The sequence below is a fragment of the Microtus ochrogaster genome, chromosome 1 (genome assembly GCF_000317375.1).
Source record: "Microtus ochrogaster isolate Prairie Vole_2 chromosome 1, MicOch1.0, whole genome shotgun sequence".
NCBI classification, from domain to species: domain Eukaryota; kingdom Metazoa; phylum Chordata; class Mammalia; order Rodentia; family Cricetidae; genus Microtus; species Microtus ochrogaster.
The window spans coordinates 101,737,878-101,764,969 of NC_022009.1; the positions used below are offsets into that span (position 1 = coordinate 101,737,878).

At 46.5% G+C, this 27,092-nt stretch overlaps 1 protein-coding gene across 2 annotated transcripts in view; it reads right to left on the reverse strand.

Annotated features, from left to right (window-relative positions):
* Positions 1–27,092, reverse strand: part of Maml3 (mastermind like transcriptional coactivator 3) — a 416,825-nt gene that overhangs the window by 156,642 nt on the left and 233,091 nt on the right. For both annotated transcript variants that reach the window (XM_026778756.1, XM_026778250.1), the window contains exon 2: positions 16,879–18,480. In XM_026778756.1, coding sequence (XP_026634557.1) covers positions 16,879–18,480 — 1,602 coding nt within the window. The remainder of the gene's footprint in view (positions 1–16,878; positions 18,481–27,092) is intronic.

Below are 27,092 nucleotides of genomic sequence, written 5' to 3' on the forward strand. Positions count from 1 at the left end.
AAGGAAGGAAGGAAGGAAGGAAGGAAGGAAGGAAGGAAGGAAGGAAGGAAGGAAGGAAGGTTGGTTCAGTCTGTTTAGAACCAGTGGCTCTGTTTACCCCAAGCGAGCCCGCATGCCCGCCACTGCCTGCTCAGGTCTCCCCTTTTGGAGCCCTTCTTTACCAACACCACTTTATGAAATGTCAAAAGCCATCGTGGCAATTACGGTGTCCACAAATATGTTCACAAATTCTTGACATTCTCCTCTGAAGGGAGAATCTAATCTCCCTTCCCCAGGGAGTAACTGGCCTTTATTATTTTGCTGCTAATGAATGGAATAATGAAGAAAGTGAAGGTGTGTGACCTTGATACGATCTCGCGGTAGCCACCATGGCCTCCTCCTTGATCTCTCTTGAATTACCCTCTCCCCTAGATCTGGAGAGCAGCCAGGGAAATCAGTCCACTCTGGAACGCACTAAAGCTTCTACGCTGAAGTCGTTTGAGGGTGTTATGAAGGAAGTGGATACTCGAGCCCCAGAACATCCAAGAGATGAACTCAGTCTCAGTGCCAGCTTGAGAGTGACCTGTGAGAGACAGAGCCAGGAACTCCAGACACGTGGTTCCTGCACCACTCCTTCTCCTAGGAAGCTGCAGAGTCTGCAGTAAAATTCGTTACACAGCAATCCATAAAGAAGATATTTTCCAATAAAGCGCTCACTCTCTGTCTCTGTTTCTCTCTCCCCCTTTCTCTCTCTGAGTTTTAGAATTTTTTTTTTTTTGCTTTTTCGAGACATGGTTTCTCTGTGGTTTTGGAGCCTGTCCTGGAACTAGCTCTTGTAGACCAGGCTGGTCTCGAACTCACAGAGATCCGCCTGCCTCTGCCTCCTAAGTGCTGGGATTAAAGGCGTGTGCCACCACCGCCCGGCGAGTTTTAGAATTTTTAAAAGTACTTTAAAGTTAAAAAAAGATAAGTGTTCATTATTTTGGAATACTTGCTTACCTGCTTTTAATAAATCTAAAAGTTTAAATGTGCTTGCTGTCAAACTGACAGCCAGAGTTCCATCCCAGGATCCACATGACTGAAGGTGAGAACAGACTTCCATAGCTATCCTCTGACCTTGTCATGTACGCCATCACGTGTGTGTGTGTGTGTGTGTGTGTGTGTGTGTGCGTGTGCACAATCATGCAGGCACACACACATGCACACAATAAATAAATATCAGAAATAAATACAAAATTTAGAGGTTGCAAAGGGTGAGGTGAATTAAATCCCACTCTCTTTTGTAACTCCTAATTTTAATAAAGACAAGTGACCTTTCTTATATAATGAGGTTCTGCAAACATTTAGGGCATGCATTAAAGGGTACGGAATTATTTTCATATGTTTGAGATGCTTTCTGCTTTTGATATCATCTAACTGATACCAAAAGGTATCATTTTCTTACTAAATGGTAAATAACTACTTTCATATGGTAAATAAGTAATTTTTAGTTTTGACAGTAGTAGAAGTAAGGAGGGACAACCTTATAAGAGCCAAGATGAGGGGGGGGGGGAAGACACAGCCACCATTTTGTGGCCTTCCCGAATGATTTTCCCATATTTATGTTCACATTTCTTCTTGAACTTTTCCTTCTGGTGTGCTCCATGTCCAGACTACAGTCAGATAACGAACGCTTAGTGAATGAATGAAGCCGTGAGAAAGCAGAAGCATACTCACATTTTCTTAGAGAATCTGAAAGATGCATCGATCACAGGAAGTGATTCCTATCTTTTTAATTACAGGTGAAAACACACAGAATGCGTGCTAAGGGCCTGTTATGGTTTGTATGGGAAAAGCCCACCATTTGGCTCATGTGTTAGGACATTCGGTCTCCAGGCAGTGGTACTGTTTAGGAGTTCGGAGAATCTGGAGAAGGGGGAGCCTCAGTAGAGAGAGTGTATCACTGATCCATTTCCTGTCTACTCTGCTCTTGGTCCACCAAGATACAAGGAGACGAGCGTGTGCATTCCTCCCACCGTGCAGCTGATGGCTACAACGCCTGCCCCTCTACCATGGGCTGTATCCCTTGTTAAACCATAGCCCTTCCTAATGTCATTAGGATCAGGCATTTTGTCACAGTGGCAGAAAAAGTAACTCACGTGGGATGGGGCACCATCCTAAACGCTTTACAGAAACAAGTACCTAACTGTTCTCATAACACCATTATTATTTTTGTGCCCTAGATGGGAACTTCAAGTTCAAGGAGGATCTGTAAACTGCTCAGGGTCTGGGCCTGCAGATGATAAGGTGTCAAGCGCTGGCTTCAGGGCTGGTTCTGACTGCACACAACGTCATCACCCTATCCAGTCCGGTCCTTCTCCTGCTAGGCCACACCAGGAAGTTCCCAGGTTGTGGGAAGGTAGAGGGGGAGGGAGCCCTCTCCTTGAAACCTGCCTCTGTGGTTTAGGGGAATTGTGTTTATTCACGAGTCTCTCTTGCTAGACCGCCAATTTAACACTCTGCCAACTGGCCAATTATTCACGTTCATGTAGAACTAAGCGGGAGGCCCTCCAGCTGCCCACCTTTCTTGCTCAACGTAATTAATGAAGCTCATCAAAACCCTGGAAAACAAGCCCGGCTCACCAGCCCCTCTCACTGATTTGTTAATAGGGGGTCAGGTGTCCCTGATCTCATCCCCGCAGGATGTTGATGTGGCTCCAAGGCTGCTCACAAACGGTGTGTGTTGATGACAGGGTGCGGGCCAGAGAGGGGTACTGCTTTTCAGAAGGCAGCCAGGTTCCCAGAGGCTCATGGGACTGTGGCAGGATCTGATCAGCTCAGGTAAATTATGATGACACAGCTCAAGATGGCTGGGTGGAGGGTACCAGGAACGACCATCTATTCCCAGTGGTTCGGGATAACAGTCTTTAGAGGGTGATGCAGAGGCTCACAGTCAACAGAACATTTTCACATCGCTTCGCCTCGGCTGCTGAGCACTGCCTGTCTGGTCGCAGAGCATTTGCTTCGGATGTGGTCCTACATCTTTCTGTCCCTCAGAGGCTGCCACCCACAGAAGGCCAGGGAGCTCTGGAAATGCAGCTGGTCTAAATGCAGTATTCTGTAAGTCTAAAGACCACATCCAAGTTCCAAGGCTTGCTAAGAAAAGACTATAACGTAGCGTTCATTTTTACTTAAATAACATGTTGGGAAAATCGTATTTTAATATAATGTGTTAAATGACAATACATTAAAATTAGTTCCCACAGTTTCATTTTCACCTTCTGTAACACGGCCCGTAGACACGGCTTGCGTTTGTGACTTGGACTCTGTTTTCATTGAGTGGGATTGTTGTAGAGATTGGGACATCTAAAAGTGTCACAGTCCTGTGAAGGATGCAAAGGCCACATGACTTCCACGCCTTTTCCTGGGCTTTTTCTGCCACACTGACGGGTGGTATTAAAATGAGCATTATCTACTGCCAAGTCTGCTTTGTGCTCAGGTGTGTGCAGCTGCCTCAAGTTCCATCAGGCCACTCCTCAGCCCCGCAGCTTCCCAAGACAGGCTTGGACTTGTGCAAGCACACACAGTGTCGTGTGGCGCCCGTAACTCATTCTCACACAGGTCGGAAAAACCTACTGCTCCGCACTTAGTGGGTTTTTCGGGAACAGTCTTGTGGGCTTGAGACTGCTTCCTGTGGAATGTGATGATCACCAAGGCCAATAGAGTACAGAAGAGGGTACAAAAGGCATGTCACCATGCCAGCAGCACTGGGGGCTTCCATTGCCCTGCTGAGAATTGGGTTTGGGTATGGGGGCACCTTACGGCAACATGATCCTTTTCCTTGCTGACTGCCTTACTTCCTGGCACTGAATGTGTCCCTGGGCTAAGAAGCCTGTGAAAACATCTAGAACCTTGTTGTGCGAACTGGCTGACATCCAGGGTGGGATCACCCAGATGCATCTTCAAATGGGTCAGACCTAAAAGCAATTAGAGAACGCAGGTATGTGCACAATGCAGGTTTGAGTGTGCCTGGACCTTTCTCGGGAAATACACTACTTACAAATGAGCATTATTAGTCTGGATATTCTCTGAGGCCACCAGTTTCTGCTGAGCTGATAACAATCAGTAGGAAAATGGCAAGATCTTATCTATGGGTATTAGTCAAGACACCACACTGGAAATCTCTCCTTGTGGGACAATGTTTGAGTCTTTATATATTTCATCAAATTCAACAATATAGTGTCATAAAGTTCAGGTCTGCTGGGCAGTGGGGATGCACACCTTCAATCCCAGCACTTGAGGAGGCAGAGGCAAGTGGAACTCTGAGTTTGAGGCCAGCCTGCTTTACAGAGTAAGTTCCAGGACAGTCAGAGCTACAAAGAGAAACCCTGTCTCAATAAACGAAAGGGAAGAAAGAAAGAAAGAAAGAAAGAGAGAGAGAGAGAGAGAGAGAGAGAGAGAGAGAGAGAGAGAGAGAGAAAGAAAGAAAGAAAGGGAAGGAAGGAAGGAACAAAAAACAAAATCAGGTCTGTTGAAGATGCCCAAGTAGTAGGATACAGTAGATTATTCTATTTTATAAAAATAGAAGAGTTTAGTAGTTCCCAGAAGCACTCAGAATTGCTATGAATTGAATAGGTGTTCAGTGTAGACATGCTACTTTATTATTTTTATTTATGCATGTGCCTGAGCACGCACACATGCAGGTGCCACTGGAGGCCAGAAGAGAGTGCTAGATCTCCTGGAGGTGGAGTTACAGATGACTGGATGCTGAGAACCAAACTCAGATCCTTGGTAGCAAATGCTCCTCGGCCAGCCAGCTACCTTTAAAGCTTACAGCTGTGTTCTTTTACACTTAAAGAGCAATCTTTACGGAGTACGCTCTTCAAGAAATAGACACAGTCAATTAATACAATAAAAACACCAGGCAAAGAGAATGCACGATACTGGTACTTATTGTTGTTCTAAATAAGGAAAGCAAACATTTTCATAGTGCTATGAATCTACACAGGGGGAAAAATAAACCAACGCTTGTAGAAGCAAGAAGTCACGAGACAGGATTAACTATTTGTGGCTCCAGTAGTACAAGCTGAAGCAAACGTTCAGAACGAACTCCACACATTTTACGGCACCTGTACCAGAACCTCACCAGATAGGAGATGTTCACCGGAAGAAAAAGATGAAAAGGGCTAGTGAGATCGGGTAAAGGCACTTGATTGTCAAGCCTGACGACCTGAGTTCCATACCTGGGACCCACATACTGAAAGGAGAGACGCGACCCCCTACAAGTTGTTCTCTGGCTTCCACACATGCAGACCACAACAAGGCGAACCCACACATGGGCATGCCCCCAGCTCTCCCCCACACACATACCCGCACACACCCAACATGAATGAGTAAGAAAGAATAGCAGGGTAAATAGCAAGTGTTTCAATGGCTTTTAAAGTACAGATACTTTAATTTGATATTTAGATTTACATGCAACACACCATTCAGAAGCCATGATTCTCTAATATTCAGCATATGTTCATAATCCTTCACATCCTTTCCCTTCTATTCGATCAAATTCTCAACCACTAAGTTCTATTAATGATTTCCTCTGACTGCCTCTGTGCCAGTCTTCCCAATGTTCAAATCTAGGCTTTTTTTTCATTCTAGGCAAGTTCTACCACTGAATTCTTCCTTAAAATTTTGTCCTGTGTTTATCAGACAGTCTTGCTACACAGTCCATAGTTGGGTCTTTAACTCTTTTATAACCAAGGCTGGCCTCAAACTCATGACCTTCCTGCCTCAACCTCCTCGATGCTGGGGTCAAGGGTTTGTAACAACAGACTCAACATTCTTCCTTAAATGTCAGTGTCCATGCCTTTAATCCTCAGCATGTGGAGGCAGAGTCAGGCGGATCTCTGTGAGTTCGAGGCCAGCCTGACCTACAAGAGCTAGTTCCAGGACAGGCTCCAAAGCTACAGAGAAGCCTGTCTCAAAAAAAAAAAAAAATGCTTTTGCTCTTTTGCTTACCCACCCACTAGAATGCCTACTTACCTACTCTTAACCAGTGTCTGCTCATCTGGAAGCTGCCCCCCATGGGCTCCTGTGTTTGCTCAGGCTGTGCTGATCCTCATCTTTCTCGCTGGCTTTGAATATAGAATTTTTTGTTTGAGTTTGTCTTTCTTTCTTTCTTTCTTTCTTTCTTTCTTTCTTTCTTTCTTTCTTTCTTTCTATTTATTATGTAAATAGTGTTCTGAATGCACGTTTACCAGCATGCCAGGAGAGGGCATCAAATATTATTACAGGTGGTTGTGGGTTGCCATGTGGTTGCTGGGAATTGAACGCAGGACCTCTGGAAGAACAGTCAATGTTCTTAACCTCTGAGCCATCTCTCCAGCCCGTTTTATGTTTGTTTTCTGAAATGGTTTCTCTGGGTAGCTCAGGGTATCCTGGAACTTGCTTTGTAGACCAGGTTCGCCTTGAATTCAGATACCCTCTTGCCTCTGCTGGGCTAACATGTATGTGCCGGATTACTGCCTGGCTGCATGAAGAATTTAGTATGTTTGATTTCAACTCGACATAAGCCAGAATCATCTGAGGAGGAGCCCTCATTGATAAAAATGCCTCCATCAGACCTGATATGACCAGGCCTGGAGGGCATTTTCTTAATTAATGATTGATGCGGGAGGGACCACCAGTGCTGGGGGCTCTGAGTGCTGTAAGAAAGCAGGCTGACATCATCAGAGAGTCTCCTCCTGAAGCAGATGGGAACAAATAAGAGACCCATAGCTAGACGATACGCAAAGCGTGAGAGACTTGGAACACTCTGTCCCAAACAGGATATTCCCATCAAATTCCTCCCATCGGGGCTCAGGGAACCCAGCAGAAGAGGAGGTGGAAGAATGTGAGAGCCATAGGAGATGGAGGACACCAAGGAAACAAGGCCCTCTGTATCAACATGCTCGTACAAAGGCAGAGAGACTGAAGCGGCAAACAGGGCCTGCCTGGGTCTGCACCAGCGGGATCCCAGCGCTGAAGGAGGAAGAACACCTGACCCAACCAACCCAGCAGCTAGCTCCAAATGACAGCCACTTGCAAATGCAAATTTAGTTTCCTTTAAGGGAGTCTCACTGGGGTACACAATCTACTCACAAGGATGGGTTGTACGACCAGAGAGGATGGCCGAAAGAAAGTCAACTCAACAGCATCTCTGGGGATTCCTTGCCTCATGATGTTGTGTCAGGCTTTTTTTAAAAAAAAATCTATCTTCTTTTATTTCTTATTTTTTTTAATTTATTTAATTTATTCTCCCCCACTTCCCTACAGGTCCTCTGAGTAGCTATTATGACTTCAGTTTTATGTTTTTATAGGATTCCTTAGTGTGCCAACAAATTGGTCTCTGCATTTCTATCTGTTTCTTTTGCCCTTTTGGGGGCTCCTTCTTTTCCTTCTGCTTGTTTCTTTTGTCCTATTCTTCATGTTAGGTTTTTTCCTATTCTATTTTGTACTATATTTTATTTTATTATTGTCCCTTAGATGCCTGTTTGTTTCCTAATGAAGACAGCAGAGGTGGCTCTGGACGGAGGGTTGTATGTAAGGAGGAACAGTGGTAGGGCATGCGGTAATCAGGAAACACTATGTAATAACAAATCTAATTTCAATAAAGGAAAAAAACAGGAAAGAATGAAAAATAAAAAGGCAGGCCGAGCAAGCCATGAGGAGCAAGCAAGTCAGTAGGTAGCACTCTTCCATGGCCTCTGCATTAGCTCCATGTTCCTGCCCAGTTTGAATGCTTGCCTTAGCTTCCCTCAGTGGACTGTGATTTAGGGTATGTAAGCCAAACACACCATCTTCCCCAAGTTGCTTGGGTCATAGTGTCCCATCACAGCGGTAATAATGCTAAGACAGTGGTGATACCTTACTTAATGCCCAGCATTCATGTGTGAACCCCTTTATCTTCCAGACAGGACTTTCTGGGGCAGCACATTCTGGCTGACAGGTTGTGGACACCTTTTCCGTCCATTGGTCAAGTTTTACAATGCTCTGTACATCTGTTGACCTAATGACCAGTAGGCTTGTGTTGTAGAAAAGCTAGACTTTCCCTTTTGTCTGTAACACAGGAAGTACCCTTGGAGGGTTCTAGCATGGAGCTCAGGGTGCTGAAGAGTATAGCTTGAAAGGAAGGGAACCCAAGATGCAAGAGGTAAAGGAAACTGGGCATGTGGTCCACGCTCCATCACTCTCAAAGTCCAGGAACAGCTAGCAGAGTTGTCCGGATGCCATCTTTCATATTACCAAGTATGAGAACCTAGAGCTGGGGCCCTACCGATACATCTGAGAAGTCTCGCTCTGAGGGTGATATCTCAAGAGTGTGCTACACAAGCCTCACATTGCCTTTGCCATGGGCACTTTCCACTCCACTGCCAGGCTTTCTTCCTGCAGATCCTGGGGAAGGTAGCTCTGTACACGGAGCTCCTGAAGGAAAAGAAGAGCCATCCATCTCTTGGAGAGATGAAGGAAGAGTCTACCTTGAAATACAAGAAGTGTGTGAGGATGGGGCTGTGGAAAACACACTGTGTTATCCTGCTGAGGCACTCAACAAGGGCCTAGGGAGATGTGTCCATGGGCAACAGCGTTGCCCTGCAAGCCTGAGGACCCAAGTTTGAATCCTCAGCACCACACAAAAAGCCAGGCAGGGCTGTAGATTCCTGTAGCCTTAGCTTCGGTGGGAACAGATAGGAGGATCTTAGGAGCTTCCTGGCCGACCATCTTAGTCAAAAGGTGGGCTTCTGGTTCTGTGAAAGACCCTATCTCAAGTCAACAAGGCAGATAGGACTAGAGGAAGATACCAAAAGTTTTGCTCTGGCTTCTCCAAATATTGTGTGTGCATGTGCGTGCACACACACGCGTACACACACTTTTTAGAAAAATTATAAAATTGATAGCTGCCTGTTTGAGGATGTCCCCTATAGTCTTGGGCATTAGAAGGCTTGGTCCCCAGTAGGTGGCGCTGTCTGGGTGGCTTAGCCTCCTTGGAAGATGTCACTAGAGGTGGGCTTTGAGGATTCAAAGCCTTGCGCCACTCCCAATTCACTGTGTCCTGTGTGTGAGCAGCAAGATGTGAAGTTTCAGCTTTCTTGCCACCATGACTGCCACCTCTTTCCACGATGGACTCTTACCCTCCTGGAACCGTGAAACCATGAGCCCAAGGGAACTCTTTCTTCTATAAGATCCCTCGGTCCTGATATCTCACCGCAGCAACAGAAAAGTAACTAAGACATGGCCATAAGTGAACAGACTTAGATATTGGACAACCAAATAAACAAAGGCCACTTTACTGTGTTCTGGTGCTTTCTGATGTGACATTCCTCCACAGTAAAATGGCAAGGGAGTTGGTAGCCCTTGTGGGGGTATAGAGTGCACACGCCCAGGCCTCAGCACAGACCTGCTGACTGTGAGCACCCCGAACACCTCCCCGGGTGATTCTTAGGTCCATAAATGCTCCGGAACTCCACTTGATGGGCTCTAAGCTCTCTGAGTAAACAGGAATCCTCTTGCCCCCCAGGACCTTTCAAGAGCATTCTCACAGAGGGCCAATTAAAGCCTCTCTCTTCCACAGCACTGTTACAAAGCTAATTCCTTTCCCTCAAACTTTTTCTTTTCGGCTCTATTCTCTTGGTCTCATATTCTCAGACTCTGAAAAATGTCAATCAGGATTTTAAAAAAATCTTCCAGGATGTGTATGGAAATGATTTTATTTTATCCATCGATAGAAACCTTTCCCTTATTACGAGGATTTCTGAGCACTTTTGCCTGCCGGTTCCCCTCAGCTGGGAGGCCTGGATTGAGCCAGTGATGAGCATTCTGTCAATACTTTGCCTGGCACCTGAGTTGCTGGGTACCACAGGCTTAGTCAGGGTCATAGAATCTAAATTGTTTTCACGGTCCTGGAAGTAAGTCAATATTTTCAAGATTCTGTAAAAGACTGTGTGTGTATAATCATGAGAGTTTACCCCCACGTGGCTGGAGAATGATGTTGGTATTTCTGTCCTGTTGAATATATGCAGCATTCCTGACGAGAAAACTTGTGCTCCAAATATCACCCTGGTTTTGTTTTGTCGTGTGATAAAAGACCCCGCCCCAAAGCTCACGGTTGAGGAAGGGTTCATTTGGCTCACAGTTCCAAGATAGTGCATTGTTATGGGGAAGTTGAGGCAGGAATCTAACGTGTCCTGGCCACAGTCAGAAGCTGAGGCACAGTGGACACGTGGGTCCTTGCCTGTTTGTTATCTTAGTGCTTAGCCAGCTTTCCCTACTCTTGCACAGTGTTGGGTGCTCAACTCATAAAATGCTGCCACCTACCATAGGCCAGGTCTTCCTCTATCAATAAACAATCAAGACAATTCCCCACAGGCTAACCTGATCTAGACAATTCCTCAACTGAGTCTCTTCTCGTGTGACTTTAGGCTATAGCAAGTTGACAATCAAACACTCACCATCACAAGGGTATCTTAAGTCTGGTCAAAGTCTGCTGTGCTCCCTTAATGCCCAAAATGTTGGAAGCCATCATGCGAATTTGCTGCAGTAAGTCTCAGTACCTTTGATATTCAGACAGAAATGCGTTGAAAGCCATTGTAGAAGTTTAGAATGAGCTTGGCATTCTTCAGCACCGTGATGATACAGGAGTGAAATTGACAGAAACATTGAAGAGTGAAGAGGAAGAGAGATGGCAAGAGCAGTCGCGCCATGTCAGTGACACTCTGGAAGAAGGAAATCAGATGACAAAGCGACTTGGACAGAGCTGGTCCCAATCATGTAGTAGGAGTGGCAGATTCAAACAAGGCGTAAAGCCAAAGGCAGCAGAGGCATTCTGAATACCAAGGCAGGAGGCAGGGATGCTGTTGGAGCTATTAGGTTCAAAGCCTGGATCCTGCAACCTTAAAGAAACTAGGCTTGGCCACCCATCTTCAATATCCCGAATGAAAAGATAAAGGGCTGGAACAATCAGAAGAAGGGGATTTATTCGACATGACCAAACTGGAAAAAGGAACAAAGAGATCCAGTGACATCCATCTTCTCCCTCAGCCAAATCCAGGAGGTTTAGCCGTAAATAGATGTGCGTAGCTATGCAGTCACGTAAAGGTGTGGTCCTGCTCACACAGCTCAGCTTCAGTCTGTCCCACTAAGTGCTCTGGGAAATTGTTCAGAGCCCCTGAAATCTCTTCAGGAGAGACAAGTTCCTCCTCTGGCACTGCGGGGGTTCAGCCTTTCCCCTGCCTGGGGATGAGATTCCTGAGGGAATTTAGGTTCCTTGGGGGATGGCTGTTTCAACAGTCTGATAGCTAAAGGGCACAGAATCTGTTTAGACTATCTTCACAGAACTACACAGGGAAATGGGCTGAAGGTCCCTAAAGTGAAGAGGTAGACTTCTCCCCTCCCCCAGACTGGAGAATGGGTGGTTCCGGACTCTACAGAGATGAAGCTATGGGACTCAGGAGCCCTGGTGTCAAATGAAAACAGAGGGTGTAAATGAAAGTGTACCCAGTCCTTAGCAACACTGGCCTCATGATCCCCAAGCCAAACACCACCAACTCCCTTTCCATGATCAGTTTCTAGGGTCAGCAATGAGCTTAGAAATCTCTTCTGTCCTGTTCAAGGGAAAGTCACCTATGTACACTGACCCAGGGCGCTCACCCAGTAATCCCAGGGCAGGTGACCTCCGGTACGGCGCCACGCTCCTAAACAGAAGCTTAAGGAAAAGCTCATGATATTACAGAAGCGGAATGAACCCAAGGAAAAAGCTGCCTCAGAGAGAGAGAGTAAGCAGAGAGCAGAAGAAAACCTCATTTCAAAATGATAATTAGTGTTCTTAGGTTATAAAGGACAAGCCAGAGAATACGAAGGAGCTTATAGAAATTGAAAATGTGGAAATTAAAAATGAAGTATTTGATATCAAGGTTGGAAGACGAAGTTAAGGAAATCTAATAGAACAAGGGATGAGAAGACAAAGACATGGAAAATAGAAAAGAAATGAGACTTGGGGAGCAATCGAGGAAGTTCACAATGCAAAGGAAGTTCCGAAAAGTTCAATAAAAGGAAATAAAAGGAGGGAGAAAATATTAAAAAAAATCTTAAACCCCAGATATATTAGGAACATATACTATCAGATGTTAAAATACATTTCTTAGTGCCATCTATCAGGGGTAGGCAAACGGCTTGATGGGTAAGAGTACCTGTCCCCCAAGCATGAGAACCAGCGTTCAATCCCAGCATGGAGTCAAGGCCAGGCTCAACTGTGTATGCCTGTCACTGCAGCATTCTGAGGGCAGAGGCAGGGGGATCACAGGTTCAGTGGGAAACCCTGTCTCATGTGAATAAGGTGGAGGGTGACATAGCAGGACACCAGCCATCCTCCTTTGATCTCTAAGCACAGGCAGACATGTATCTGCACACACCACACCCACAGCCACATACAAGAGGAACACATGCCATAGAATCACACATCATGAAGGAAAGAAGTCACACCAAGATCACAAGATCTTAAAGGATTGAGCAAAGGTGTGAACCCACATCGCTGGGCTGCTCCACACCGTGGATGACACAGGATCCTGAAGAAATGTCTTTAAGGCAGGGCGTGTTCTGACTTACAGTAGAAATGAAAACAGAGAAATGCCGTGGGATCAGCAAGAAAATGGCTTAGTGACATCAAGTGGCTGCCTTCGTGGAGAGGGAGCGGGGAGGGTTGCAGCTGCCGGGTTTGTTTTTTTGTTTTTTTGTTTGTTTGTTTGTTTTTAACCAAAAGTCTGCAGTGCCAGTCTGAACTAGGTACGCGTGTCTCTTGAGAAAAGTAAGCACATGTTTTGAGAAAACAAACAGAAGAGGATTCCAGCTAGAGTAAAGGTAAGGATGTTCAAAGAGATGCCCAGGATGTCTGTGAGCCCCGGAGGCCTGAGCTTCCTGTGGCGATGTCACAGGTAGCAGGTTTATACTAACAGAACTCACACACTTTGGAAAAATAAAAGGAAAAGCAGAAAGCATACCTACTTAGGACACGCACAGAGCCCCATACGGAAGACATGCGGGTGAAGCAGCAGGGCTGTGTGGATCAGACGCCTACATCACCTTTTGGAAACGGGTCGCTCTGCAAGCGCCCGTGCGGGAATTGTACTCTAGGTTGCCCATGTCCTCCCTCGGCCAGCTGGGGGGTTGCAGGCCTTTGGGTTCCTTCTGCATAGTTGCTTCCCTGTTTTGTGTTTGCCAGTCCCGCTGGTTAGAGTTTGCCTTCCCAGCCATCTCACTGGCTCTCCAAGGGTTCAAGACCGCCCCTGACAGGCTTTTCCAGTCCTCCTCCTTGCTCTTAGAAACAACTTTGAGTCACTAGTGGCCATGTGTTCTCCAGGGAAGCCCACAGGCAGCTGAAAACACAGCTCTGGACCACGTGTTGCTAATTTTTACCAAATGGCTTCTTAAATAGCCTTGAGTTTTAGACACAGGGTTGGACACTGTGCAAAAACTAGCTGGGGGGCGGAGATGTTGTTCTCGAGAAACAGCACAATTAGGAAAACATAACAAATAAGAGCCAAGTAAGAACTGGTTGTTTCATCTCAGAAGTACACATTTAAAAAGAAAAAAAAAAAACAGACATCAATGCAGGAGGCTCAGTTATGACGACAGGATAGGGAAATTTATTTTTACAAGGCGGGAGGTACAGGGAAACAGACGTGATCAAAGAAATGACACAGAGGGCATGTCCTGGAGAAGACGGGGCAAAAAGCTAGTAGGAACCTCAGCGATATTTACAGTGCAGAAGTTTTAGCTGTTTACAGGAAAAAGAAAAGCTGGAAAGGGATGGGAAGAGGATGTAGTAAGAAGGGGAAAGGTGGGGGAAGCCCGGGGTTACCGCTGGAGCAGGAATTTACAGCGAATACACACAGACAACCAGGGAATGAGGGCATGAGCTCATTCACCTGAACGTCAATTTGACTCCAACTGACTTTCTAAGAAAGAAAAGGTTGGCTTTTACTTTTAAAATTGGATTTTTTTTTCCTTACTTAAAAAATATTTTCCTGGTGGCAGAACGCACATGCATATATGAGAAAATTCAGACTATTCAGCCAACAGTAAAAAGGAAAATAACAATGCTACAGCAGAATGCCATTCCTTGGCATTGAGATGTTCCTTTTAAGGCTACTGAGCAGTAGAGGCCAGTCTACATCATACCAACTGTTTTGAGGGGGGTGCTTGTTTTAACATTAGGGGCATTTCCTTATGCATAACCATTTGCTAATCCCATACTTTCATTTATAGTATATGCCTGTCCAAAATATTTCTATTGGTCACAATTTTTTAGCCATTAAAAGTAACAGAGAAGGGTTGTTGAGATGGCTCAGTGGTTAAGAGCACTGCTCTTCCAGAGGACCGGGGTTTTGTTCCCAGCACCCGTAGGGCTGCCCACAACCATCTGTAACTCCTGTTCCGGGGGATCTGATGCCCTCTTCAGGCCTCCACAGGCACTGCACAGATGTGGTACATAGACTCACATGCAGGGAAGATACTCACTTACTTAAAAATAAATAATTGCAATGTAACTAATAATTACCTTTGTTTAATTTGATCATTGTGAGGAATAACATGTAAATTCTACAAAGTTGATTTCCTAGATAAAAGCCATTAAAAAGCTTGCTTGAACTTTGTTTGTTCATTTGTTTGGAAACGGTTTCACTGTGTTTTCCTGGCTGGGCTTAAACTTACAGAGGCTCACCTGCTGAAATTAAAGGCATGTTCAATCACATCTGGCTTGTTTCTTTTCTTTTCTTTTCTTTTTTTTTTTTAAATATACCCAGAAAGTAAGGGTATTTCTACTTGTTCTTGAGAGAAACCTCAGTCCCTACTGGTCCCACATGAGTAACTGTGTATCTTTCTCGAAATAAATGTATCTAATATTATCATACTATTTCATTGCTCAAGCCATTCATTAAAACTAAGCATTGGCCATGGTCTTTTGGGCCTGGTAAGGCCCATCAGAATTCTACCAGCAAAGCAGAAAACGGCAAGGACTAACATTTGGTGTTTGTCTGTAACCCATGTCAGAGTCTGTGCCCCGTGCCTACCCACAGCATAAATGACTACATTGAGAGCTACAAAAATACCGGTTCACAATCAGATCAACACTGGAAATGGTGTGTTTGCAGACAGACACTCACACGCTTATGTAAGTATCTCAAAACTTGTTTCAAATGGGAGGCTGTTACTACGTCAACAAAAAAGCAGTTATGTTTGTCTGCCGGACTAAGAAGCAGTTGTTCTAAGGAACCCTTGCCAGGAAGGATTCTGTCCACCCTGAGGGCACCTCTGAGATGGAAGGGATGCTCCACGCAGATTTAATCCAGATGCTGCTTCAGCTGACCGAGCCCTTTCAAAATATGACCCCTCCAGCCCAAGGCCTCAGGGAGCCACTTGCAAGCACTCGGACCCCAAATGATCCCTAAAACAAACAAACAAGCAAACAAACACCCTAAACAAAAACACACCTTGTTCCAGCAAAGACTTTGTTTCTAGCTAGCCTACTTAGGAAGGGGTTAGTAAGGGTCTCGGAGGATGGAGGGGGTATCATCACACCCACATGTCTGCAGAACATGCAAGTTGGAATTTGTCATCTTTGGTCTGGCTCAGAAGAAATACTGGCATTAAAAACAGCCTGAGCAGAAGCATAATTTGTATTAAGATTAACAACGGATCATTTGACGGCATGCAATCTCATAAACCTCGTGATGCATCTGGGCTCCCCAAAGCATCCTTGCATGTTTGCCTCTGTGTTTGCTTGCTTCTGAACTTAATGTTAAAGTATATAAAGGGTTGCATTTCCATTGATAGAAATTTCTATATTTTAATGAAATCATTATTAAAATATCAGCGTCCACATTTCAAAGACGTTTCCCACTGGCTCGCAGTTGCAGCTGATGTAAAACCTAGTCACACTTTTCTTTACTCAGACAGGATTTCTTTAGATCAAGTTGGCATGTGGAGACAAGAAGACACTGTGAGGTTTGGGGCTTAGAAGGCTGTGAGGGACAAGACTGAAGCCACAGAGCTCAGGCCTGTCTCCGCAGGCCAGCACCCCCTCCAGCCTGGTAGCTCCCATCTAGCTGGGGACTGGGGGTAGAGAATGGGGGACACAAGTGGGAGCCACAAAAACGCAGAGTTGCCTACAGGACACTGTCAGCATTCCACGAGGAAGAACGCACAGACAGCAACTGCCGGTAAAGACCTCACCTCCCTACTCCCACACCCTCCCCTATGAATAAACTAGCAACTCTTGCTGAAATGGAGCTGAGATCGAGCTGAATGCCTCAGACAGAGATGCCTATACTCCCAAATCATGTGACTGAGAAATCCAACTGTTGCTGGCAAAATGGCAAATGTTTAAACACTCAACGGCCCTACAAGATCCCCTCTCCACTTCACTCTCTGATTTCTGAAGGCCAAGAGTCCATATTTTCCATCATCCATCGCCTGTTAAGACAGCCGATGGTTCATCTAGGTGGTATAAAACGCTGAGAGGGAGGCCCAAGGACCCCTGACCTCCTATCACTCCTTGGCTAATGAACCGGAAGAAAACTACAGAGGTATGCCACATTGTGTCATGTGACTTCTGTCGCCTGCTTTCCTCACAGGGAAAATGGAACAGAATTTAAAATTTTGTTGACAGCAGTCAGGAATAGGATGTTGGGTCCCTAGGCATTCATGCACAAAAAAAGGTTTTTACTGAACCTCTCTTTCTCCAACTCTGAGATGAAACCACACAAAGATATACAGGAGAGGATTCCTGCTGGTTATCGGGCTCCATTTCAGGCCAAGCCTGGTGCCCATGGTACACACAGGACAGCCTGGCACGTGGATAAGAACGGCTGCCACCGTGCGCCACGGCTCACTTACCTGACTGTGGGCTGGAAGCGCAGCGTAGGCCATGGGTGGATTCATCACTCCTTTCTGCTTCATGAGAAGCATGCGCTTCTGGTCCTCACTCAGATGTGCCCTGGGAGCCTGCAGCTGTGGTGGAGGCGGAGGCTGCTGCTGGGGAGGCTGCGGCTGCGGCTGGGGCTGGGGCTGCGGAGGCTGCTGCTGGATGTAGGGTATCAAGGGGTTTTTGTTGGGGTTGGCCATGGGGGGCGTCATCCTTGGATTCAAGTCCGCATTAAAATGGGTCAGGGGCTTAGTGTTGCCGTAGGTAAGAATATTGTGCTGTTTGGTTAAGGAGTTTGTACCCAAGTTATTTGGCTGCTGACCGATCATATTCATGTGATTGGAGGGGAGGTAGTTGTTCATGTTCGTCTTCTGCAGGCTGTTGGCCATTGCAGGCACTATAGTGTTTTGGTTGTTAAAGGCTTGGGGGTACATCATTGGGCTATTTGGTTTTTCTGCAGTGAAAGCTGCTCCATATGGACTTGACGGAGGCCCTAAGGGAGACCAACTTGAAGTCTGATTTGAGTGCGGCTGCTGCTGCTGTTGCTGTTGCTGCTGCTGCTGTTGTTGTTGCTGCTGCTGCTGCTGCTTCTGCTGCATGAGCTTGGCCCTCTGTTGTTGCTGGGCAGCCATCTGTTTGAGTTGCTCTGCCGGAGACATGTCAGAGCTGGGCCCTGCCACCGAGCCTGACCCTGAACCAGATACCGCCACCGAGACTGGATTAAGAAGATAGCCGTTGCCATGCCGCGGTGGGGCTTGACCCGGAGTGTGGGCTTGCGTAGGAGTTTGGGGGGACTGGACGGCACAGTTAGCTGGTGAGCTGGCAGGGTTTGGAGCCACGGGAGTGTTGGCCACGGATGGCAAGCTAGTGGCTGTGGAGACAGTAGAAAAGGGAGGACCGGAAGATGAAGGTCTGGCCTGGGGCGATCCCATTGAGACGTGCGCAAAAGGAGAATGAGAAGCATCACTCTTCATGCTGGCACTCTCGTGGGAGAGTGGGGTCTCCATGGTTGTCTGTGAGAATTCTTGGTCCTTCTTCTCCTCAAAGTCTTCATTGAACAGGTCCTGGATGTCATCTTCCGGAACCGTGTTGGCCAGTTCGTCTATTAGTTCCTGCCACTCTTGGTCATTCAGGTTAATGTCGGAGAACAGCTTGTTCTGATTGGAAAGTGACGTTTCTGATGGGTCTATGCAGGCAGGGTCATCAAGAGGCTCCTGCTTGAGGTCCTTGCTTTGCAAGATAGCAAAGCTGTCCTCTAGATCCCCGCAGCCATTGACGGGGAGTTTAATCTCGGGGAGCCTGCCATTCTTACCCAGATCGTCTAAAAGCCCAGGAGGGTGAGCCGTACTGTTCTGCAAGGGCAAAGAAGGCTTGAGGTCAAGTTGGTGAAGGGGCGAAGCTGAAGGCAGGGGCATGTTGTTGGGCAAACTGTTGATGGCTTCCAACCCCGTGGGAAGATCCTTGCGGATGCGCTTGTTTGTTGGAGAAAAGCTCCCATCACAGGCCCCATTCTGCTGGTCCCCGTTAAGTGGCGATCGAGCCCCTTCCAGCTTCCTTTTCACCGTCTCTTGGAGCTGGAAAAGAAATGAGAGAGGAGATGACGTAACCCTAGATTGAACTCTTAAACACTGTAATGTGCACTGTTGGGACCTACCTTTGTGTGCACACAAGCTGTGTATATACACACACCTGTGAACACACGTGTGCAGAGGACAACCTTGGGCACTGCCCATCCTGGCTTCAGACAGGTTGTCTCATTGGCTTGGAGCACACCCACAAGGTGAAGCTGGCCCATGAGTCCCAGGGACCTACCCACTTGCCTTATAATCCTTGCTGGGATTATAAATGGTTTTTTGGTTGCTTTTCGTAGGTTTTTGGAATGGAACTCAGATGCTATGATGAATAACCCTTGGCATGAACTTCGGTTTAAGTGCTTTCAAGCACACAAAGAGGAAAGGATGCTTCTAGTTTCATAATCAGGCGATACCATGATTCAAAATCCGTGAGTAAAGGCTTCATCTAAAAGCAGAGTTCAGAGAACCGAGAGATACGCAGGGTAAAGGTCACAGGGTAAGGGTCACCCGTAAGCATTTTCCAAATGAGAAAAGGTCCACACTTGAGAGGTGAACTCAAACACATCATGCTTGAGAAAGATATCTATCACCAATTCTTAAAACTCCTTCATAATTGAGGGAATTAAATTAATTCCCCATCAAGGAATTAAATCAACAATACTTTGAAGAACACTAACAATGACTTTTAAAAAATCAGTTTATCGTAATGAGCTTGCAAACTGAAAAAAATACACACAGAGAGATCAACATAGCATTTGCCCAGACCCAAAGTCTACAGGCCTCAATGAACCACACGGTCAGAGCAGACAGTCAGAAACTGCGGCAGTGTCTTTGGGTTTTACGGTTTCATTATCAGTTACGCCATTATGCACTTATCCACCACAAGAAACCAAAAACTCAGGCAGAGAGTCCAAACTAGAAAAGCAAATAGTTTTATATCCATTTGTGACTTTATCTGCATTTTCTCCCTCCTCGTCCTTTCCCGTCCTTATACACACATACACATCTGTTCATTCATACACATGTATACATTGTACAATAGATTCCCATACGAGGAAAAACAGGTATTCTTTTCTGAGAATGGGTAACCCTCGCTTAGTTTTATATTTTCTTGTGTTTTTAAAGATTCATTTACGTACATTTTTATGTACATTGGGGTTTTGCCTGCATACATGTCTGTGTGAGGGTGCTAGATCTCCGGAACTGGAGTTACAGACACACATGTGAGCTGCATGTGGGTACTGAGAATTGAACGTGGGTCCTTTGGAAGAACAGTCGGTGCTCTTAGCCTCTGAGCCATCTCTCCAGCCCCAGTTTTATACCTTTCAAAGTCCATCTTCCTGCTAGTTTTGTGGTTTCATTTTTTTTTTAAGAGCTGGATGGTATTCCATTTTATGTACATAGCGGAGTTTCATCATCTGCTTATCTGTTGATGGACAACTGGGTTGGCTCCATTCTCTTGCCATAGTGGCGAGAGCAGCGAAAATGTCTTATGAATATGGATTTAACACACTACCGAATAATAGACAGAGGCCAGGGTGGTTCAGGGTGGGGTCCAGAACAGTTCCTCTACCTGGGAACCCCGCTCTTGGCCGAGACACTATTTTACAGATCCTCTGGTCGAGAGGTGCTGGATTTCCTCTGAGCTGCACACTGTGACGTTGGCGCGGCTCTAGAGGAGCCCCGCGGGTCCCAACACCAACCTGGTGATGTGGGTCTCAAAGAGTACACACTTTGCTGGAAGCAGAGAACTCCGTTCCTTTAAAGCAAGCAGAGCCAAAGGGGACCTTGAGCCGAACTCTTATCTAATTCTTTCCCCCAAATCTTAGTTTTAGTTACAAACCGGCACCTGCCCTCATCACTCAGTTGAGGCTCCTGAACAGCTCAAAACAGGGATCTAACTGGACCACCCTGGAACTTGATTTCAGATAGAATAATGCTTCAATCCATCACGTTAAGGGACCACTGCTAGGAAGTAACGTTATTCATGGAGCAAACCAGAAAGCCACGGTTTGGATCATCAGTATGACAGGTGCCTGAATGTATGTAACTTCAAACACGGTGACGGAGTCCAGTGTCACAGCTTAAAGGCCTCACAGAAATGAGGCCCGGGTACCTCCGAAGTGTTGTTACGCCTCAGAAAATGAGTTCTTGTCCTAAAAAATGAATCTGATGTTATTTTAGGACTCACGGGCCCACGATTCTGCTCTAGGTCGTGTGATGGATGAACAGGGCTGAAAAATAAAGAGGCTCCACTTGTTGCCCCTATAAAACACGGGTGGCCAAGGCTTCAAAGGCAAGTCAACAGGTCTGCTTGGGAACCCAGTCACCTCTAAGAAGTTAAAGGCAAAACACGAGAGCCCAGCATTACAGAAATAAGAGCAAGGCCCTGGAGTGAGACGGAGGCTCAAGATCTCGCTACCCACGCACTGACAGGGCGTTCAGTACTCAGAAGCGGATGGCCGCGGAGCCAGAACGGCCACACTGAGATCTCCCTACCCACGCACTGACAGGGCGGACGGTACTCAGGAGTGGATGGCTGCGGTGCCAGAATGGCCACACTGAGAACCCCCTACCCACGCACTGACAGGACGTTCGGTACTCAGGAACTGACGGCTTTCTGTTCTGCTTGCTTCTGAGCCCCTGGCAGCTGCCAGCTGACGCTCAGAGGATGAATTTAGAGAAATGTCTATAAATTGTCCCAAATTTGGTTTCATGGCTTCCCAAATGGGCTAGTAATACTTAGCTCACGGAACTACTGTGAGGGTGAGTTCATAGGAGATAATGTGCAAACACGTAATTTTGCACGTGGGACCCACGCAGCACTCACTACGGCCTTAGCTATACTATTTTTAAAATTCAGTCACGACTGCCATGGGGACAGAATGCTTCCTGAATCTTCAAGACACAGATAGGTATAATGACAATATTTCTGTTTCCTAGCCGGCCAAACCGTAATGTTTCCCAAGCATCTGGAGGAGCTTTCTTAATATGAACAACGACAACAACAAAAATCAAATTTGCAATTCAAGCCCGAGTCCAAGTGCTGCTAATGCATGCGTGTGTCCTAGATTGTAGAAGAGGGGAGGCTACGTTGTTCAGGTTCAAACCAAGTACACTCCTAGCACATTGCCTGAAAGGGCCTGTGCCGTAGATTCGTTTCCCTGGGGGCTTCATGTTCCCGCTGTGCGCGCACGCGTGCGTGCATGCATGCGTGCGTGAGTGCGTGCATGCGTGCGTGCGTGCGTGTGTGTGTGTGTGTGTGTGTGTGTGTGTGTGTGTGTATAAATAATCAGCATTTGGGAGTGTGGAAAGGACGGCATTAAAGATGCTATGCCATGGTTTTTATGTTCGGTTTTGTTATGTCCAAAACATCAGAGCAATCTTCACATCAGTTCTCTCTGTCTCATCATCCTTTGTTTTATAGAAAGGTGGTCTCTGAAAATCTAATTCCCTCTTTATGACCCTCGTGGGAGAAGGGGCTGTGGGGAGGGAGCCACGAAGCGGGTTGTGTGTTTGAGAAGCTGAGGAGCGGCTTGTTCTGTGAGCAGGAGACTCCTTGGCTGCGCACGAGCAATCGTCCCGGAAGTTCCCACTCTTAGGGACTTGGGTCAATCTCAGCTCCAATTGCCTATCTCAACAAGATTCTGGCCCTCTTGCTTGCCAGAGCAGAAAACCTCTTGGTACACTGTGCTCTCGTGAACAAGCACGGAAGCTTTAGCGAGGCTTAGCCCTTTTGTTTCCATGTTACCGTACTTCCATAGAGATGTTTTCTCCCGTTAAGGGGAGCTGAGCTGCCAGGAGCTGAAGTGTGCCGTTCAGCTAATGCCTGTGACAATATGGGCTGCTATCAGGTGTCAAGTGCTCTGGAGACGATAATTCCCCTTCCAGAATGCTCTAGAGATGGCTTCCTCTCTGCAGTGTGGTTTGATAGCTGGTGTTCATGTTAAATTACAGGATATAGATGAGGCAGAGGAAGAGAGAGGGGAGAAAACCAGAGGTTGAGAGGGACAGAACAGTGTGTGCCCGTGAGTGAATTGTGTGTCCCAGATCCACAGTGGTAAGAATAACAGACACCTACACATCATTGTTTATTGCAGGTAATCCACAACACTGTGATATGGAAATAACCCTTCAACTGAGAAATAGATTTAAAAAAAATAATGTGATATAGGACTGGTTAGATAACTCAGTGGGTAAAAACAATCCTATTGTTAGCGTGACAGCTTAAGTAGATTCCCAGGACCTACATGGTGGAAGGAGAGAGAAGGCACCCAGAGATCGTCCACTGATCTCCACATGTGTGCTGTGGCACAGGCGCATGGCATATGCACTACAAAACACGAGAGAGAGAAACAGAGAGAGAGAGACAGAGAGAGACAGAGAATGAATATGGGTCTTTTTCAGCCATAGAGAAGAAGGAAGTAAAACAGTTGAAGGTAGATAGATGCTACCAGAGATTATTGTGCTATGTGAATAAACACATCCAGTCTCCAAAAGTCAAATATTGCATGCTTTTCCTTATTTGTGGGTCCCAGACTTTATATACAGGTACAGAAAAATCACATATAAACCGATAACATGAAAGCAGACCAATGAGAGGGGGCAGGGAGGAGGGAAGGGCAGAAGATGCATGAAGTGCATCATGTATGTGTGTGGGAATGGCCTCATTTAGCCTGGTTTAATAAAATAGTTTCTGAATGAATTGCTGTGCCTTTAAGTTACAAGCACATATGGTCACAAAGGATAACCGTCATCCTTTACAGCAGACCCTTGCGCCAACGGGGCTGATGGTCTTACACTGGGAAAGAGACGGTGGTGTTTGCAGGGATGTGGAAGGGAAGGGGTGGGTGGCACCTGTTACAAAGAAAAGGATGGCTGCGGTCACCAATCTCTAATGACATAGTGAAGTCCATTCCTAGCAGAGCCCTGTGGTGTCCCCTGACCCAAATGATGTTCACTGTGAGAAGATCTTTTCCTCTTTAGACTAACACGGTTCCTTCAGGTTCAAAGAAACTCTCAATGCTGTGTTCCAGATTTCATAAGAAATGGTCCAGGATCATTGAACTTGGGAAGAGAGATGGCAATCCTACCCAGAATAATAAAGACTAGCTGGGCGAGGCGCGGGTCTGTACTCCCAGAACAGAGACGGCTAAGGTGTGAGGATGAAGGGTTCAAGGCTAACCTAGGCTACAGGTAGTAAGACCTGTTTAAAACAAAACAAGAAAAACAAAATCAACTCCCTGCTGGAACCTGGGAATGAACTGCCGTCCTCCCTGCTGTCTAGTCCTAAGAACTGATTTTAAAAGACAGGCTTAATTAGATCCATTTGACAGGACTCGAGGCATCACGAGACTGGACAGCGTTTGAGGTTCACATCAGAGAGATGGCTAAACCCACACTCAAATTCACACTCAGTTCTGACTCTGTAGTTGGCTCCAAGCCCTCACCCAGGACTGAGCCAAGCATCACCGTGTCTCCCTCAAGGATTTACTCAAACGACAAGGGCACAGTCGTCTGGCTATGCTTTCAGGAGTCCGTGGTTCCATCCCACGCAGTTAAGTCCCAGGACTTGGCTCCACAGATACTTGATCATGTTCGAGGAATTCCATTTTCTTTCACGTCTCTCCTTCCCCCACTTTAGTGGGGCTGCGAAGCTGCTAACAAGGTCGATATCCTGATTCTGCCTCCACAATCCCTGACTTAGCAGCTTCAGGTGGGGTCCAGCCTGGGACACAGATATCTAAAGCAATCTAGTGAGTTCCTCGGGTTGTCCTGAGGTAGCTGGATTAGGATCTCCTGCAATTAGAGGCTGGGATTCAGACTGCAACCACTGCTGGATTCTGATATTTCGGACTCTGTGGTGAGATTTTTAAAGACACACTGCCAAACAACACAGATTATTTCTTACTTGCTTTAGGGCATCTCATAAGGGGAGCCAGGGAACTGTACTCTAGAGTGAGGTCTTCCTGACCTCAGGGGATCATGAATTGAACGCAAGATTGATGGATTTCCACTATCTTCATGAAAAGGTATGTATAACATGGTAAGATCTGTTGCCATCACCCATACCACACTAGCAATGGATGGGGAAGGTCACTATGCATCTGTGTGGGTTCTGTGCCAGTGGCTTCAGGGTCAACCCATTTCCAAGAACATGGACCACCTCAGAAGACAAACTCATCCACAAAGGTGCTGACAAAGGTTGTTTGAAAGAGATCTTCCCAACAGCTGGAACAGCTCGGAAAACAGAAAACCATAACCTAACTCGTGAAGCCCTTGCCTATCTCACACACACTCAGCAATTAGAGAGAAAAAAACTTTATACGTGAACTTAAAAAAAACATTTGACAATATAACTATATGCCATACACACTGTGGCAGTCTGAATGTAACTGCCCCCATAAGCTCATGGAGAGTGACGTTATTAGGAGGTGTGGCTTTGTTGCAATAGGTGTGGCCTTGTTGGAAGAGTGTGTCAGTGTGGAAGTGGGCCCTGAGGTCTCATATATGCTCAAGCTGTCCTGAGTGAGACAGCTCACTTCCTGTGGAGCAAGATATATTAGCTCTTAGCTCCTTTTCCAGCACCATGTCTGCCTGCATGCCACCATGTCCCGCCATGATAATAGACTAAACCTCTGAGACTGGAAGCCACCTAATTAAATGTTTTCCATTATAAGAGCTGTTGCAGCCATGGTGTCTCTTCACAACAATAGAAACCCTAAGACATACACCTAGCATACACAGACCCAGAGACTAAAACTCTGATTGCAGAATTGGTAGTGAACCTGTTTGGTTGAAAATGCTAGGTCTCTGGAGGAGACACTCAGAAAATTTAGAAATCCCCATTCTGGAATGCTTAGGGAAAAATGGGATCTCCCTCCAAGGGGCTTTGCACTTAGTGGGAATCAACAATATCAGAGAACCCCATGAGAGGCCTGTAGGCATGGAACCCCAGCCCAGGGGCCAACGCTATCCATGGCACTGTGGGCATGGAACCCCAGCCCAGGGGCCAATGCTATCCATGGCACTGTGGGCATGGAACCCCAGCCCAGGGGCCAGCACTATTTACAGCATTGCAGGCATGGAACCCTAGCCCAGGGGCCAGCACTATTTACAGCATTGTGGGCGTGGAACCCCAGCCCAGGGCCAATACTATTCACAGCGGTACCACAGATTTATCATGTGTTTGAGGAGTGATGATGATGGGCGGCAGCCTGGCCCCATCAGCAGGGAATGGGTCTGTGCATCCGGCGCCTTCCTGCTCTCAATAGCTTCCTTAGGAAAAGCTCCACAGGGACCAGCAGCTGCTGTCATAACCCAGTCAGCGCCTGGAAGGGCTCTGTCTTCGTGTACACACACACACACACACACACATACACACACGCATACGCACACACTCGCACACACACACCGCATTCACTTTTAAGGACACTATCCTTAGGAGCCTCTCCCAGCAGTTCTTACTAGAAGTCAGGCATACATTTTCTATTCAAACACACATACCTGTAGGCATGACCTTGTGTTAGTTTCTGAATTTTCTAATGGGATTGTATTTATAGCTGAACAGAAACAAAGGAGGGAGGTGAGGGAGAAGGAAGAGCCATCAGGAAGGAAGGGGACACGTGAAAAGAGGAGAGGTGATCTGTGTCATTCCCGGCTGGAGACTCCCACAAGCAAGGACGGCCAAAGTGCTGAAAGCCAGGGCCAGGTCGAGGGTTCTGTTTGTTTGTTTTCTGGGAAGGATGAGGGAGGAGGAGACGCACTGCTCAGAGGGTCTGTGCTTTTCTTCCCTTGGGTAGGACCCAAGAATATTTTTATTCCTCTGTTTACTCAAAATGTCCTCTTTCTTAACAAGGAATTCTCACTTTTGTTTTTAGCCTCCCTCTCTCTCCCCTCTCTCTCTCTCTCTCTCTCTCTCTCTCTCTCTCTCTCTCTCTCTCTCTGAAGTCATGACCAGCTTAGGAGATGCAAATAGCCCGGAGCTTCCAGATGTGAGGAGACGCTTTTGAATAAAACCCAGCACACATTCATCTCCCTTTGGAATGCAAAAGTATTGAAATAGGTCTATAAAAAAAATCCTCTGGTTTCCCTCAAAGAGGTCAAGAGCTCCATTTCCTAGTGAGCTGTCATTGTATCACACAGTGAGTGCCCACCCGACATCCCCCCCCCCCCCCGCATCCGAGAGTCACCTCCTGATCAGGGCACAGAGATTCTCATATTCTCCCCCTCATCCATAAACCAATGCCAGTAAGCAAACCAACAACATGATTCTTATTTCTAGACAGCACCTGACTCCCGGGCCTCCATGTCACTCCAGATATGAAGGCTGAGGCCCTGGGCTTTCCTTACGGCTGTGTCTTTCCGTGTGTACATGTATGTACATGGGCTTGCACATGCAGAGGCATGTTGACAGTCGGTTGTTAGTCTCTATCCCTCTCTGCTTTTTTTTTTTTTTTTTTTCTGTCTGAGACGGTAACTGAATCTAGACCTGGGTGCTTCTGTTCGGCCGACTGCCCCTGCAAGTTCAGGGGCAGGAGGTGGGGGGATGGGTGTCTTCCGGTTTCCACCTCTGAACATTTGGATTACTGATGAGCAGAGCCAAGATTTTC